Raw genomic sequence first — 14391 nt, 5'->3', positions numbered from 1 at the left:
AGCTGCATGGAGCAGAACCTTTCTGAACCGTACTGAGAGACCAGACCCACCAACATTGTTCCAACTCTGACTAATTTATTTCATTCTGATGTAAACCCAGATTTCCACTACAGCAGAGATGCCACCTTTGATAAAAGGTGAAGTACAGGACATGCAGGATCCAGTACAATACAGGGGAAAGGAGGGATTTTCTTCTCTTTTAGGAACAGATTTAAAATATAGGAAACTAAAGTGAAATGTGGCACAAACATCACAACTTCAATGCATGCCTTCAACTATCTTCTGTTGACGTTCTGGCACTCTCTGGACTTCAGCGTTGGGTTTAAATGATTCTTTGGAAGAGTAGAAAGTTCACACTTCTTTAAATTTCAGAGTAACAGTAAGGCCAAAACACACTGGGTATGCTTTTCCTTCACCTGTCGTACTGAAAGCTGCATTAAGCTTCCAGCTCAAATCCCAGCCCAACTTTGTGACCTCCAGCACTGAAGTTCTTGCCATCAATCAAGCCTGAGAGGGTCAGCTTTACCCCTAGGAAAGCAAGCAATGAGCTTCGTCATACATGGGTCCCCTCTACAGTGCCCTCCCTCACAACTTGAGCCCCTTACTGATCTGTCTTAGTTGCTATAGGAACGTTTGGAGCTATGTGGGTTCATAAAAGATGGGTAAAATTTCTTGCCAGCGTTACCTCTAGTGACAGTAAAATAACCCACAGTGTCCAACTAACAAACACTGTTTGCTGCTGTTGGTTGGACTTACGTACCAGGTCGCAGGGCATGAGTGTAACCAATTCCAATCAGGCTGGCATTATTCACTTTAGCCTACAGGAAAAAGAGAAACCACAGTATTTATACGCTGTTTACAAATGCTCAGATGGAATTGTCCCAGTGCTCTGACAGGGTGGTTGTTCGTGTATTAAATCTCTACTACAGGATAGTCTACCAGTAGCTAAGAGATGTATTTAAAACTTCCCCTTTTCTCCTCAAGTTTCCAGCTTAAGCTGTAACAGACTCATGTAACAGTTCCAATTGTTCCCTCAAACTGTGACCCAGTGTGACTACATAAAACCACCATGTCTGCCACTGCCACAGTATGGTCTCTCTATATCCTCTAAAAGGCCAGTTACTACAGTCCTCGGTAGCCAGTGAGGTTGGGCTTATTCACAGAGCCCTGTTAAAAATGGGTTTTGTTAATGAGCAATCAATATGTAAACCCATTTTTGCATTACCAAGTTCTGTGCTGTTTACAGCTGTATTTCCCATCTTTAATTTTGGCTGAATTGTCCTAGAACCAGTTCTTGTTTTGAAGCATAGCACACACTTGCTATTTCACTTCTTAGCATTAGAACCTACATACAGTTACTTTTATCCATTGTCACTTCCCTGGGGATGCTTTTGTCTCCTGAATTTCTCTCACTAGTTGAACTTGACCACTCATCAGCCTACAGTCCGTTTCACCATGAACAAAACAGTGCTTTAGAATTGTTTTCATCGTGTCACAAATAGGCCTGCGAGGTCCCCATTAAGTCTGAACCACAGCAGAAGGCACGGGGTGCCACCTCAAGAACTATTTAAAGCAACTACCTTCATACCACAGATTTTCGGTATTTAAGGGAGCTTGAAATACTTGTTCCTGTAACAAAATTCTTACCACAATAGAAGTCTTCTCATCCATTTGGTACTTGGTAGCAATACCAAAACGCGTATTGTTGCTGCCAGCTGTCCATGCGAGATTGACTGATGTCTCAACCTTATCATTAACCTTCTGATAAATGGACCCACCAAACTCAGTGCCATCATTCCTGTTTGTAATAGATGCAAGTGTCCCACGTTTAGTAAATGCAACACTAACTCTTTAGATTAACCCTTCCCCACAATCATTTGATCAGTACCTCTTAAAATTAACCAAAAGCTCTGATACTTCCCTGGACCCAAGCTCATTTACCTCCTACCTGGACCTAGCTGACTCCTGCTCAGTTTTTGGTTTTGTTTTTTTTTTTTTCCTATCCAAAACGTAGGTTTTACTTGTAGATTTTACTTGTTTTTTCCAACAGCTGAGATCTACGGTTTGAAGTTCTGACCAAAAAAAGAAAAAAAAAAAGAACCCGGATAACTTGTTTGCTTAAGTTAAGAAAATCTGCTTAAAGGGACAAATCCAGGAGATTTCAGTCAGTTATGGGACCGATGAGACTGAAAGCACTGTTACTGCATTGCACATGTTTAAATACACCATCCTCAAAGACTCTCAGAGCATCTGAATGCCAAGAACAGAGCTGCGCTGGCAGCTAGAAACAGTCAACAAGCACAATGCAACACACACAACTCTCTTCTGCCTCAGGTATTTCTGAGCCAGAAGTTCACAGATTTTAATCTCAAATTAATTTGGAAGGTGAAAACACCAAATATACAATATTTTGAAAAATATCTGCATCCCCTCCCAGCCACCCACCTTTCGTCTCTGCTAATGCTCACTGTTCATCTAGTTTGGCTCTTATAATGTTTTTTGAGGCTCAGATAATACTTACACATTAGTGTGAAGCTGAAAGTCCCCTGCCTTGTATCCCAAGGCAAAGTTATTTTGCGAAAGCTTAGACTTGGCTGTATCAAAAGCCATCTGGTAGCCAGCAAGCCAACCTCCGTAGCCCAGCACTGTCCAGCCGTAGATGGTCGGTCCTGAGAGGTCGATGTCTACATTGCAGCCTAGATTTACATATTTTCTTTTATAGGAGGTCTTCAACTTTCCACTCTTCTTCCTGCAGAAACACGACATTTTATCCCTGGTGGTATATGAGTATGTGTTATATGTAGTTTTATATATGTACGTATGTCCCTTAAGGCCAATTAATTAAATGACTGTAGTGCCTACTCAAAACTTAACAGCAACAGGTGCTGAAGAGAGCATAGGATAAGAGTAATATTGGTATTATGTATATTTACATGGTGCCGCTTTTGCTTCCATCTCTAACTCCTTAAAATTCTCAAGAAGCAAAAGCCAGAAGTGCTTAATGCTCTGAGAACCATCAGGTTTCAAATCTTGTCCTCCACAAGTGAGTGCAATGCATTATGGCATCACCAGTTCCTTTCAGGAGCACCCACAACATCCCACACTGTTAGCTGGCCTTTCTGTCCTTCCATGACTTTTCGTCTGCTCAGTTCTCTCCACCATTCCTTCATGTGCAATGCTTGCTTTCCTTCCCTCTTCACTGCTGGATACCAGTCTCCTCTATTAAAAACTTATTTCCTATCCTCCAGACATCATCCATTTCGGCAGCCTTTTGCTGTCCCTCTGGAGAAGCGACTTCCTCTCTCCAGTGCATCTTTGTGCTTATTCTGCTATCAGTTCAAACTCAACATAACTGAGACAAAATTTCATCACCTCCTTAATCTTACCCCCTACCTGATTTCTCTGCCACTGGAGACGCAGCAACACCATGTTGCCTGTCACTTGAAGCCAGGCCAGAGGTCGCAGTTTTGACTTAGTTTCTGCTTCCCTATATCCAAGTAGTATTTCAAACTCTGATTTTTCTAACAGGGTCTCCCCAACAATAAAGAAATGCCAGTAATTATGTACAAAACAGTCTCCAGCTTTGTGCATTATCCAGACATAATCACTCCTCCTTTGCTCTGCTGCCTATCAAAAATAAATACGCGGTACCTGAGAAAGACAGAAAAGTGCTATTCCACTGCCTATTGCAATACCTAGGTGGTTCTACGTTCTCACTCACCTATGCATAGACATCTGCCCCAAAATATCAGGAGAAAAATAACTTTGCTTTGTGTTGTTAAGGCTCTGAATTTACAGCAGGAGGCCTGTAAACACCACTGCAAAGATGGTACGAGTTAAGTGGTCCACGTAAGACCTTGCTGTTTAAAGAGAGCATTATGAAACTGCAATACCTACTGCAAAAACACAAATTTGCCAAAGGCCATAAAGCTGAAGAATCATTTTAGCAGACCTTGTCTTTGTGAGCCCAGTATTATCCATTGCCTTCAAAATATTTCACAGTGCCTGTAGAATATCCTACAACAAATTTTGAGCATTTTACACAATGACCAGAATAAGCATTTCTAACTCAAAGCTATGGGAAATTCTAGCACTCCTTAGATAAAGCTAACAGACGATATTTACCCTGTGTTTGGTACAAATATAGTCTCAAGAGCCACCTTCAGTCCTTCAGCCAACTGCAAAGAAAAAGAGAGATCGCTGCTCAGAACTGCTGAAACACAATTTGTTATATTTCGCTACTACAGCTCTACTCCCTGTCTAAAGAGAAGAGAAAACACGACCATAACATCTCCCACATTTTACAACAGAATCTGAAGACGCTCTACAATGAGAGATTAAAATCGAGACTTTTTCTCCCCCCAGTGAGGCCCTATAATAGCACACGCTTTGTAGATGCATTATTACAGGAAGATTTCAAATCTAGTGTTGTCAAAAAAAATGGAGAAACTGCTTTGTGTAAGCAGTGCCAAGCTGCAAACACTGATCTTTCTCTTCAACCTTACAAAATTTATTCAATCATAAGGCAGACAAATGTAAGTCTTTACATACTGAAGCATTCAGAACTACCAGACCCCTCTTCTGTTTTCCCTGCATGACTGCAGGAGTGACAGTTCTACATAGCATCTACATGCATCTTTAAACAAAAACTCCCATTTGGACTGGATAATAGTGATAATAGTGATAATCTTTCAACCAGTCAGCTAATTTTGCATGTCCGTAACTGCAGTAACTCTGCACTTTCGGATCGCTACGGAGCAGCACCTTGCTGAGTGAATGCCTACACCCCACACCCCAAAACTCACGATGCTCTCTCTCAGTCCCTGTGTTCTGCAAATATACCTAACTTCTTTCTTTTTGGTACTCCAGCTAGTTTTGTGCAACTACCACTCTTCAACGTGTCTGCTCGACTCAATACTTTCTCAAACCAGCTGCCGAAACACTTCCAGGGTATCTACTTCCTCTTACCTGATCCTCCATGGAAACCTCTGTTCCCAACATGTTGTCTGTGTTCCACTTCTGGGTTAATGTAAGTCCATAGTCTTTGACCTTATATTTGGTCTCTAGACCGCCTGAAGCCTTGCCTGTGTCTGTGCTGGAAGAACCAGTTGCAGTGAATTCCTGCCAAGAGCATAATATGAGTTTCAGCACTCTGATATTTAATTACATTCAGTTTTCCGACTTGCCAAGTGCCATTTGCTACCCTCAGTCCTTTCGATAGAACCCTCAAAATCCTCTTCTGCTTCCCTATCCCCACAAAAATAATTATTTTTGCACCACAAAACACTACTTCTTTTGGCATCATGGTTCTGGGTATTTCTTTTATCAAGGTGTGCTGACAGATCCCTGGAGCTTAATTCATTTGGGAAAAGCACTATTACATGGAGACCTGCCATCTTTACTTACCTTTTACCTGTATCACTATTTGATTACCTGCTCCTCCCAGCTTTACCACGCCTTTTTCCTAACTTATATCCAGCAACCTTCTCCACACCAAAACCACCACTTTCTGCTCCAAAGTGGAGACTCATCTTTCCACAACTTGCTCAGTACCATACCCAGACACAAAATGATACTCGCTTGGGACACAAACCTGCTTGTATCCTTGGATTCTTCCTCACCATCTCCTCTGCATGTGCTGCCACCAGTCTGCAACTGCCTAAACTAGAGACATCTTACCAAACCATCTCCTGTAGAAGCACTGAGGTTTTTGTAGCTGAAAATCAAACTCGTGCTGGCTCCATGTCACACTCCAGTCTGAATCAGCAGTCAAGCTCAGCTTCTCATTGACCTCCTACCTTACAGTGCTTGGCACCTTCAGGAACCTTTAGTGTTTGATGGGAACGGTTGGACTCGATGATCCGGTGGGTCTCTTCCAACCTGGTTATTCTGTGATTCTGTGATTCTGTGAATGCCACGCTCTTACTAGGTCAAACCACTTGCAATCTATGAAACAATTACAACTAATAGACACCACCACTATTGTTTTCTAAGTCCACAGGAAAAACACCCAAAACATTTCTGTATCAGAACTATCAGAGGTACTGTTACCATCCAAGTACAAATTAGATTTCGCCCTTGGTCCCTAACCTCATCTCCATCCCCCAAATCATAGAATCATAGAATAACCAGGTTGGAAGAGACCCACCGGATCATTGAGTCCAACCATTCCTATCAAACACTAAACCATGTCCCTCAGCACCCCGTCCACCCGTGCCTTAAACACCTCCAGGGAAGGTGAATCAACCACCTCCCTGGGCAGCCTGTTCCAGTGCCCAATGACCCTTTCCGTGAAAAATTTTTTCCTAATGTCTAGCCTAAACCTCCCCTGGCGGAGCTTGAGGCCATTCCCTCTTGTCCTGTCCCCCATCACTTGGGAGAAGAGGCCAGCACCCTCCTCTCCACAACCTCCTTTCAGGTAGTTATAGAGAGCAATGAGGTCTCCCCTCAGCCTCCTCTTCTCCAGGCTAAACAACCCCAGCTCTCTCAGCCGCTCCTCATAAGGCCTGTTCTCCAGCCCCCTCACCAGCTTCGTTGCTCTTCTCTGGACTTGCTCCAGAGCCTCAACATCCTTCTTGTGGTGAGGGGCCCAGAACTGAACACAGGATTCGAGGAGCGGTCTCACCAGTGCCGAGTACAGAGGGAGAAGAACCTCCCTGGACCTGCTGGTCACGCCGTTTCTGATACAAGCCAAGATGCCATTGGCCTTCTTGGCCACCTGGGCACACTGCTGGCTCATATTCAGTCGGCTGTCAACCAACACCCCCAGGTCCTTCTCCTCCAGGCAGCTTTCCAGCCAGACTTCTCCTAGTCAGTAGCACTGCACAGGGTTGTTGTGTCCCAAGTGCAGGACCCGGCATTTGGCCTTGTTAAACCTCATTCCATTGGACTCAGCCCAGCGGTCCAGCCTGTTCAGATCCCTTTGCAGAGCCTCCCGACCCTCCAGCAGATCGACACTCCCACCCAGCTTAGTGTCGTCCGCAAACTTGCGGAGGGTGCACTCGATGCCTTCATCCAGGTCATTGATAAAGACATTGAACAGGGCTGGACCCAGCACTGAGCCCTGGGCAACCCCACTTGTCACTGGCCTCCAGCTGGATTTCACACCATTTCCCACCACTCTCTGGGCCCTCCAGCCAACCAGTTTTCCACCCAGGAGAGTGTGCGCCTGTCCAGGCCAGAGCCTGACAGTTTCTCAAGCAGAATGCTGTGAGAAACTGTGTCAAAGGCTTTACTGAAGTCCAGGAAGACCACATCCACAGCCTTTCCCTCATCCAGCAGCCGAGTCACTTTGTCATAGAAGGCGATCAGGTTGGTTTGGCAAGACCTGCCTTTTGTGAACCCGTGTTGACTGGGCCTGATCACCCGGTTCTCTTGCATGTGCTTCATGATAGCACTCAAGATCACCTGCTCCATGACTTTCCCTGGCACTGAGGTCAGACTGACAGGCCTGTAGTTTCCTGGGTCCTCTCTGCGACCCTTCTTGTAGATAGGCACAACATCAGCCTCCAGTCCAGTGGGACTTCCCCAGTCTTCCAGGACTGTTGGAAGATGATGGAAAGGGGTTTGGCCAGCACATCCGCCAGCTCCTTCAATACCCTAGGGTGAATCCCATCCGGCCCCATAGATTTGTGACTGTCTAGTTGGGCTAGCAAGGCTCTGACCACCTCCTCTTGGATCACAGGAGCCTCATTATGCTCCTCTAGCTCCTGGGTTTGTACACAGACGGAACGACCCTCCTTACAACTAAAGACTGAGACAAAGAAGGCATTAAGTACCTCAGCCTTTTCCTCATCCCCTGTCACTGTTGTTCCTTCTGTGTCCAGTAGGGACTGTATGGTCTCCCTAGTCCTCCTTTTATTAAATCCCATTCTGTTGCAGCAGAATGCTCAATAGAAACACAAAACCTGAAGCAAAAGACAACTGATATTGATATCCTACATATCTTGTTTTCCCTCCTGCTGTTTTTACAGTGTTCTTGTTGTGGATTGTTGGACAAAGATTGCAAGTGGCTTTACATATATGGATCACACCGCAGATTAAGAGCTATGGACACAATCAAACTTCATGATGTGGATGATAACATCACTAAAACCAATGGAACATTTCATGAGCCGTATGCATCACAGAAAACCTTGCTATACAAAACAATGAAGAACCAACATGCCAAAACAGTCACCGTTCTTACCAGCTGGTTTAACATCCAACATGAAAGTTGCATGGAAAAGGAAAAGCCCATTTTAGAACTTAATATAGTTTTCACGTTCAGAAGACAGCATAATTAGCCATTAGTATATTATTTAACAAGCAAAACTCCTGATCAGGGAAACCAAGTTCACTCCCGTGAAACCATGAGGAAGCCCACTTCTCCATCATTAAAGTAGGGATTATAGTATTTTCTAGTTAATTGAAGTGCTGAGGCTTAATTAATGCCTATAAAATGCTCCCAAATTCTACATAAAGGGCACTGTAGGTAGACTACAGAATTTTAATTGTCTTGCATTGTAAGATGAGTGAAAACAAAGTTAAAATGTGGCTCTTATTTGCCCTTTGGCATTTTGGATAGTCAGTCTGGACTCAAAATTCTATAAAAATCAACAGCAGAGAAACTCAATTGCATTCATAAACAGAAATAGGAGCTATTTGGGGTGAAGAAACCCTTGTGTTTGGGATGTGGCAATTGGAACAGGGAGGAAAGCCACATGTCTACCACAAAATGTGTGAAAATTCCTGCATGCCTTGTGAAAACAAGCACCACTAGGTCAGCTCCACACATCACTAGAGACAGACCTCAGTCAGATGCAGGTTTTTAGATGAGAACTGGAAGAGAGAAGCAACACCTTCTAGCAAGTTATTGCCATCAACCATCTGTCCTTCCATTGCAATGGTCACGTTGAAGTCCCAATACTTACCACCCCACTTGAAGACTTGGTCTTCAGCTCTAACTTGACCATTCCAAATCCTGAAAATCAAAGAGTATACAGCATCTGTTTCAGCGCAATATACAGGCATAGCTATAATATATAGGGTACGCTGACCTGAAACAGCCAGTTTTTGATCATATCGAGGAATGACTGCGGGCATTTTGACAATTCAAAGCGGGTGGTCTCATAATTTATAGTCGTAACAGTTACCAACAGTTACCCATGGTCAAGTCTCTCCACCCGCTGAGCTACTGGCAGTCTGGGGCCAATCAATATTGTTACCATTTCTTCAGTTTACTCTTATACTTTATTTAGGGGATCCCTGGGCCACTAATGTATTTATTGTCATTTTCAGGACACCTAGAAAAAATATGACAGGTTATCAAAACAGTCATGCTACTTACCATATCCCTTGTTGAATACATCCCTGGCAGACTTTCCCAAATCACTGTATGATGGTGGAACAGCCATTGGATCTGAAACACATTGGAGGCGGTAAGAATCTCAGGTTTAACAGCATAAAATCTAAGTTATATCCAAAGCATTTAGAAATACCTACGACTAGCACTCTCTGCATACTTCACTGATAAGGAACTGCAAGACCTTTGAAAAACATTCAGGAAAATTATCCTTGTGTCACTGTTTCTTTGTCAGAGGCAAACAAACTTCAGTTCAAAGAGGTTATGAAAGCCAATCCATTATTTAGAATCACTAAACCCCAGGAACAGTATGACATTCAATTACACATGCAGGCCTCACATTCTTACACTGCAAAGAAGAGCTCTTGGGAGACTTATTGCTGTTCTGATAATGAGTAAACATTGCTTTCATGACTCCTTCTGAAAGGGACCCCAAGTACCGAAGTCACATCAGCACTGAACAATCACAAAAGAAAAGACATCCGAGTTCCATGTGCGCTTGTGACTTCTTAGAAAGTTTTTCAGACGTTTGTAAAGTATAAAAAGAGATCTCTGTATGCTGTTCAGTAGCTGCCAGTGACTATTTCTGCACTGTGTATACACACCGGTAAAACCATTAGGGTGGTGCAAAAATAACTGCCATTTTGATACTTAATTTGGATTAAACTTTTATTTAGCTGTGTTCACGCAGTTACACCATTTTAAAGCACAAAATCTGCTGTACTTATTTATGTGATTGGTTTTAGTTTCATTGTTGATTCTTTTATACATTATGCTGTCAAACTACAGATAGAAAAAACTTCAAGCAATTTTGTTAGAGAAGTTCAAAAGGGGACACGAAGCAACACAAGCTGCCAGCCATATCACCCAAGCACTTGGCCAGGGGACCAACAAATCATAGAATCATAGAATAATCAGGTTGGAAGAGACCCACCGGATCATCGAGTCCAACCATTCCTATCAAACACTAAACCATGTCCCTCAGCACCTCGTCCACCCGTGCCTTAAACCCCTCCAGGGAAGGTGAATCAACCACCTCCCTGGGCAGCCTGTTCCAGCACCCAATGACCCTTTCCGTGAAAAATTTTTCCCTAATGTCTAGCCTAAACCTCCCCTGGCGGAGCTTGAGGCCATTCCCTCTTGTCCTGTCCCCCGTCACTTGGGAGAAGAGGCCAGCACCCTCCTCTCCACAACCTCCTTTCAGGTAGTTATAGAGAGCAATGAGGTCTCCCCTCAGCCTCCTCTTCTCCAGGCTAAACAACCCCAGCTCTCTCAGCCGCTCCTCATAAGGCCTGTTCTCCAGCCTCCTCACCAGCTTCGTTGCTCTTCTCTGGACTCGCTCCAGAGCCTCAACATCCTTCTTGTGGTGAGGGGCCCAGAACTGAACACAGGATTCGAGGAGCGGTCTCACCAGTGCCGAGTCCAGAGGGAGAAGAACCTCCCTGGACCTGCTGGTCACGCCGTTTCTGATACAAGCCAAGATGCCATTGGCCTTCTTGGCCACCTGGGCCACTGCCGGCTCACGTTCAGTCGCTGTCACCCAACACCCCCAGGTCCTTCTCCTCCAGGCAGCTTTCCAGCCAGACTTCTCCTAGTCAGTAGCACTGCACAGGGTTGTTGTGCCCCAAGTGCAGGACCCGGCATTTGGCCTTGTTAAACCTCATGCCGTTGGACTCTGCCCAGCGGTCCAGCCTGTTCAGATCCCTTTGCAGAGCCTCCCGACCCTCCAGCAGATCGACACTCCCACCCAGCTTAGTGTCGTCCGCAAACTTGCTGAGGGTGCACTCGATGCCTTCATCCAGGTCATTGATAAAGACACTGAACAGGGCTGGACCCAGCACTGAGCCCTGGGGAACCCCACTTGTCACTGGCCTCCAGCTGGATTTAACTCCATTTCCCACCACTCTCTGGGCCCTCCATCCAACCAGTTTTCCACCCAGGAGAGTGTGCGCCTGTCCAGGCCAGAGGTGACAGTTTCTGAAGCAGAATGCTGTGAGAAACTGTGTCAAAGGCTTTACTGAAGTCCAGGAAGATACATCCACAGCCTTTCCCTCATCCAGCAGCCGAGTCACTTTGTCATAGAAGGCGATCGGGTTAGTTTGGCTGTACTGCTCAACTGTGGTTCCAAACATTTCCTAATGGAAATAACAGAGCCTTGGAGCTGAGGAGGGTCGCATGTGTCCTGCTGCGATAGACAACACCCAACTGCGGGCCAGAATGGAAGGAGACTCACACAAAACAGCTCAAGAGGCTGCAGAAGGACTCAGCATTGATGGTTCAACAGTTGTTCAACACTTGCACCAAACTGGAAAACCAAAAAGGCTGAACAAATGGGTGCCACAAGCTGAGCAAAAATCAAGACAATCACCGTTAAGAAGTCTGCATCAGAAAATCCACATTAAAAGAAGTAGGAAAACTCTTCCCCAGCGGAAAATTAGACTTCTCCTCTAGACGTTTGCATAAATGCAAAGGCACATCTACTCCACAAAAGAAAAGCTATCAAACACAATACATTGGCTTGATTTTAAAGATAACTCTCTGCCACTTAATCCTTCCTACAGCTGATGCATTTACTGATACTCTTCTCTCGGTGACACCTGACACCAGAAATCCCTGATTCCTTGTTTGTTACCTATACCGTAACAAAACATTCATCTAAAAAGAAAGAACCTAAGCAAAACACTTAAAATCCCTGAAGCCATGACTTCTCTTCCACCATTTTAGTTGCTTAGTTGTGTCCTCAGTCTCTCAGTCACAAATGCCACACTATTTTTATCAAGCAATTAAGTCCTGTTTTCAGACAGCTAGCTCCTTCCTAAAGTGAAGCACTCTGGCAATTTACATCCCATAGCAGACAAATGCTCTGCATTATGCATCTGTCATACACAGACTCAAGGATCCTTACTGCTCCCTTCCAACGTCAGATATTCTCCCCCAGAGTTTAGAGCACCCAGAACAGCTAGACATGACTGCAGGGTCCTTATTTGCCAACTAGGAGTAAAGCAGGTACTTCTCAAAATTGCTGTGTAATCAGGCCTTTTTACCTGTCAAACTTGGAGGGAAGAAAAATACAATGATTCATTAAACTGATGAAAGAGAAACGGAATGCACACTTTTATGACCTCAGAGTTTAAATTACTACAGTAGTTTTAGCAGCAAAGCTATGGAACAGAACGTATCTCTTTTTTTTTTAATGTTTTTTTCACACATATCTGTCAATTCAGAAGTTTCAACTCATACTTTAAATTCGGGGTTTGGCTTCGTGTTTGTTTTTTTTGCTTGGTAGGCTGGGTTTGTGATTTCGGGGGTTTTTTTTGTTAGTTTTTCCTTTTTTTTAGTAGATCTGTCAAAATAGTTCAAGCTGTTGATTTCAAAAGCTTAGTAACTCAAGTTTTTGGAGCAAGGCTGATTCTTGGACATTTTAGCATGATACTCTACACGTGCAGTAGCTGCCTAACATCCTTTAAAATGCTCTTTAATCACAGCTTTAATCAATGCTTTAATCACAGCTAGCTTTCAGGGAACAGTACAGCTGTTAAAAACTTGACCGGAACCTTCCATAAATATGGATCTGTAGCTGGCCACCAACCACATAAGCCATTTTCAATCAGAAGTTTGATAACAATCAGTGGTGATCAGTGGCGAGCCAAAACACGTTTCAGGAGCTGAGATTGACCTATTCGGTGCTTAGAAGACATCAGCCTACACTATTTTTAAACTCCACGGAGATGGTCCGTCGAACAAAACTGAGAGCTTAGGTAACAACCCCCCACAGCAGTTTCTGAAGAGCTGCCACACCCCGACCGCTTCCACGCTTTGCCACAGAATCATAAGGTTGAAAAGACCTCCTGGATCATCGAGTCCAACCATTCCTATCAACCTCTAAACCATGTCTCTAAGCACCTCATCTACTCATCATTTAAGCCACCTCCCTGCGCAGACTCTGCCAGTGCCCAATGACCCTTTCTGTGAAAAAGTTTTTCTTGATGTGCAGTCTGACCCTCCTCTGGCGCAGCTTGAGGACACTGCCCCTTGTTCTGTACTCCGCAGAAGAGCCCAGCTCCCTCCTCTCCACAACCTCCTTTCAGGTAGTTATAGAGAGCAATGAGGTCTCCCCTCAGCCTCCTCTTCTCCAGGCTAAACACCCCCAGCTCTCTCAGCCGCTCCTCATAAGGCCTGTTCTCCAGCCCCTTCACCAGCTTCGTTGCTCTTCTCTGGACTCGCTCCAGAGCCTCAACATCCTTCTTGTGGTGAGGGGCCCAGAACTGACCCCAGGATTCGAGGTGCGGCCTCACCAGGGGGAGAATAACCTCGCCCTCAAGTCTTTCCTCGACCCCGCACGGAGGGACGCGGCCCTGGGAAAAGGAATGACGGCGGAGCCGGTGGGGCCGCCGCCCTGCCTGGGTTACGCCTTGTTCTCGCGGCCGCGGAGGCGCCGCCAAGGCCGCCAGGCCTCCCCCACCCCAGCTCGGTAACGGCCGCGCACTGCGGCTAACGGAACGCCTTCTCCGCGCCGGGCCCGGCGGCGCTGCGGGAGCATCCGAGGGCCCTCAGGGAGGCCCCTCCGTGGGGAAGGAGGGCTGGTCCGGCCCGGTGCCGGTGGGGGTGTCCCCGAGACGCCCCCGCCCGCTCCACGTTACCTGCCTTCGCCCGCCGCCTCGGCGTCCGCAGCGCGCATGCGCCGCGTCCCCCGCCAACCTCCGCGCAGCCCCCTCCCCGCGCGCGGATCCCTCCGCCTCACCTCCCCGGGGCAGCGCGCGGGGGGCGGAGAGTCTGAGGTGAGAGGAAGCTCGAAGCCCACAGAGTCCCACCCCCTGCTGGATCAGGGGCTACAAGCCCCAGCCGAGCTGGCCTAGGACGCCCCCAGGGATGGGGCAGCCACAGCTTCCCTGGGCAGGCCGTTCCAGTGCGTCCCCGCCCTCAGCGTGAATAAATTCCTCCTTATTTCCAGTCTAAATCTGCCCCTCCGCAGTTTATACCCGTTGGCCCTCATCCTATCGCTACAAGCCTTTGTGAACAGCCCCTCCCCAGCTTCCTCTGTAGCCCGT

At 45.9% G+C, this 14391-nt stretch overlaps 1 protein-coding gene across 1 annotated transcript; it reads right to left on the bottom strand.

Moving 5' to 3' along the window:
- Positions 1-54: 54 nt before the first annotated feature.
- VDAC3 (voltage dependent anion channel 3) lies at positions 55-14007 on the bottom strand. The gene is made up of 9 exons (XM_069877391.1): positions 13984-14007; positions 9329-9400; positions 8913-8962; positions 4969-5121; positions 4126-4178; positions 2522-2749; positions 1648-1798; positions 761-818; positions 55-528 (listed from the first exon to the last, which is right to left on the bottom strand). The coding sequence occupies exons 2-9, from the start codon at positions 9393-9395 to the stop codon at positions 437-439; spliced, it is 852 nt and encodes a 283-aa protein (XP_069733492.1). The 5' UTR covers positions 9396-9400; positions 13984-14007; the 3' UTR covers positions 55-436.
- Between the last annotated feature and the right edge of the window lie 384 nt (positions 14008-14391).

The sequence above is a fragment of the Phaenicophaeus curvirostris genome, chromosome 27, assembly GCF_032191515.1.
Source record: "Phaenicophaeus curvirostris isolate KB17595 chromosome 27, BPBGC_Pcur_1.0, whole genome shotgun sequence".
NCBI classification, from domain to species: Eukaryota; Metazoa; Chordata; class Aves; order Cuculiformes; family Cuculidae; genus Phaenicophaeus; species Phaenicophaeus curvirostris.
The sequence above is the reverse complement of the archived record's forward strand: the minus strand, read 5'-3'. Positions and strand labels throughout refer to the sequence as shown.

Bases quoted from the DNA above. Each gene is read 5' to 3' on its own strand.
- VDAC3 (XM_069877391.1), bottom strand. From the start codon at position 9,395: ATGGCTGTTCCACCATCATACAGTGATTTGGGAAAGTCTGCCAGGGAT. The intron at 4,179-4,968 runs GTAAGAGGAAGT...TTTTCTTTGCAG, and splicing joins AGGTTTCCATGGAGGATCAG to TTGGCTGAAGGACTGAAGGT. The intron at 529-760 runs GTACGTAAGTCC...TTGCTTTCCTAG, and splicing joins CACTCATGCCCTGCGACCTG to GGGTAAAGCTGACCCTCTCA.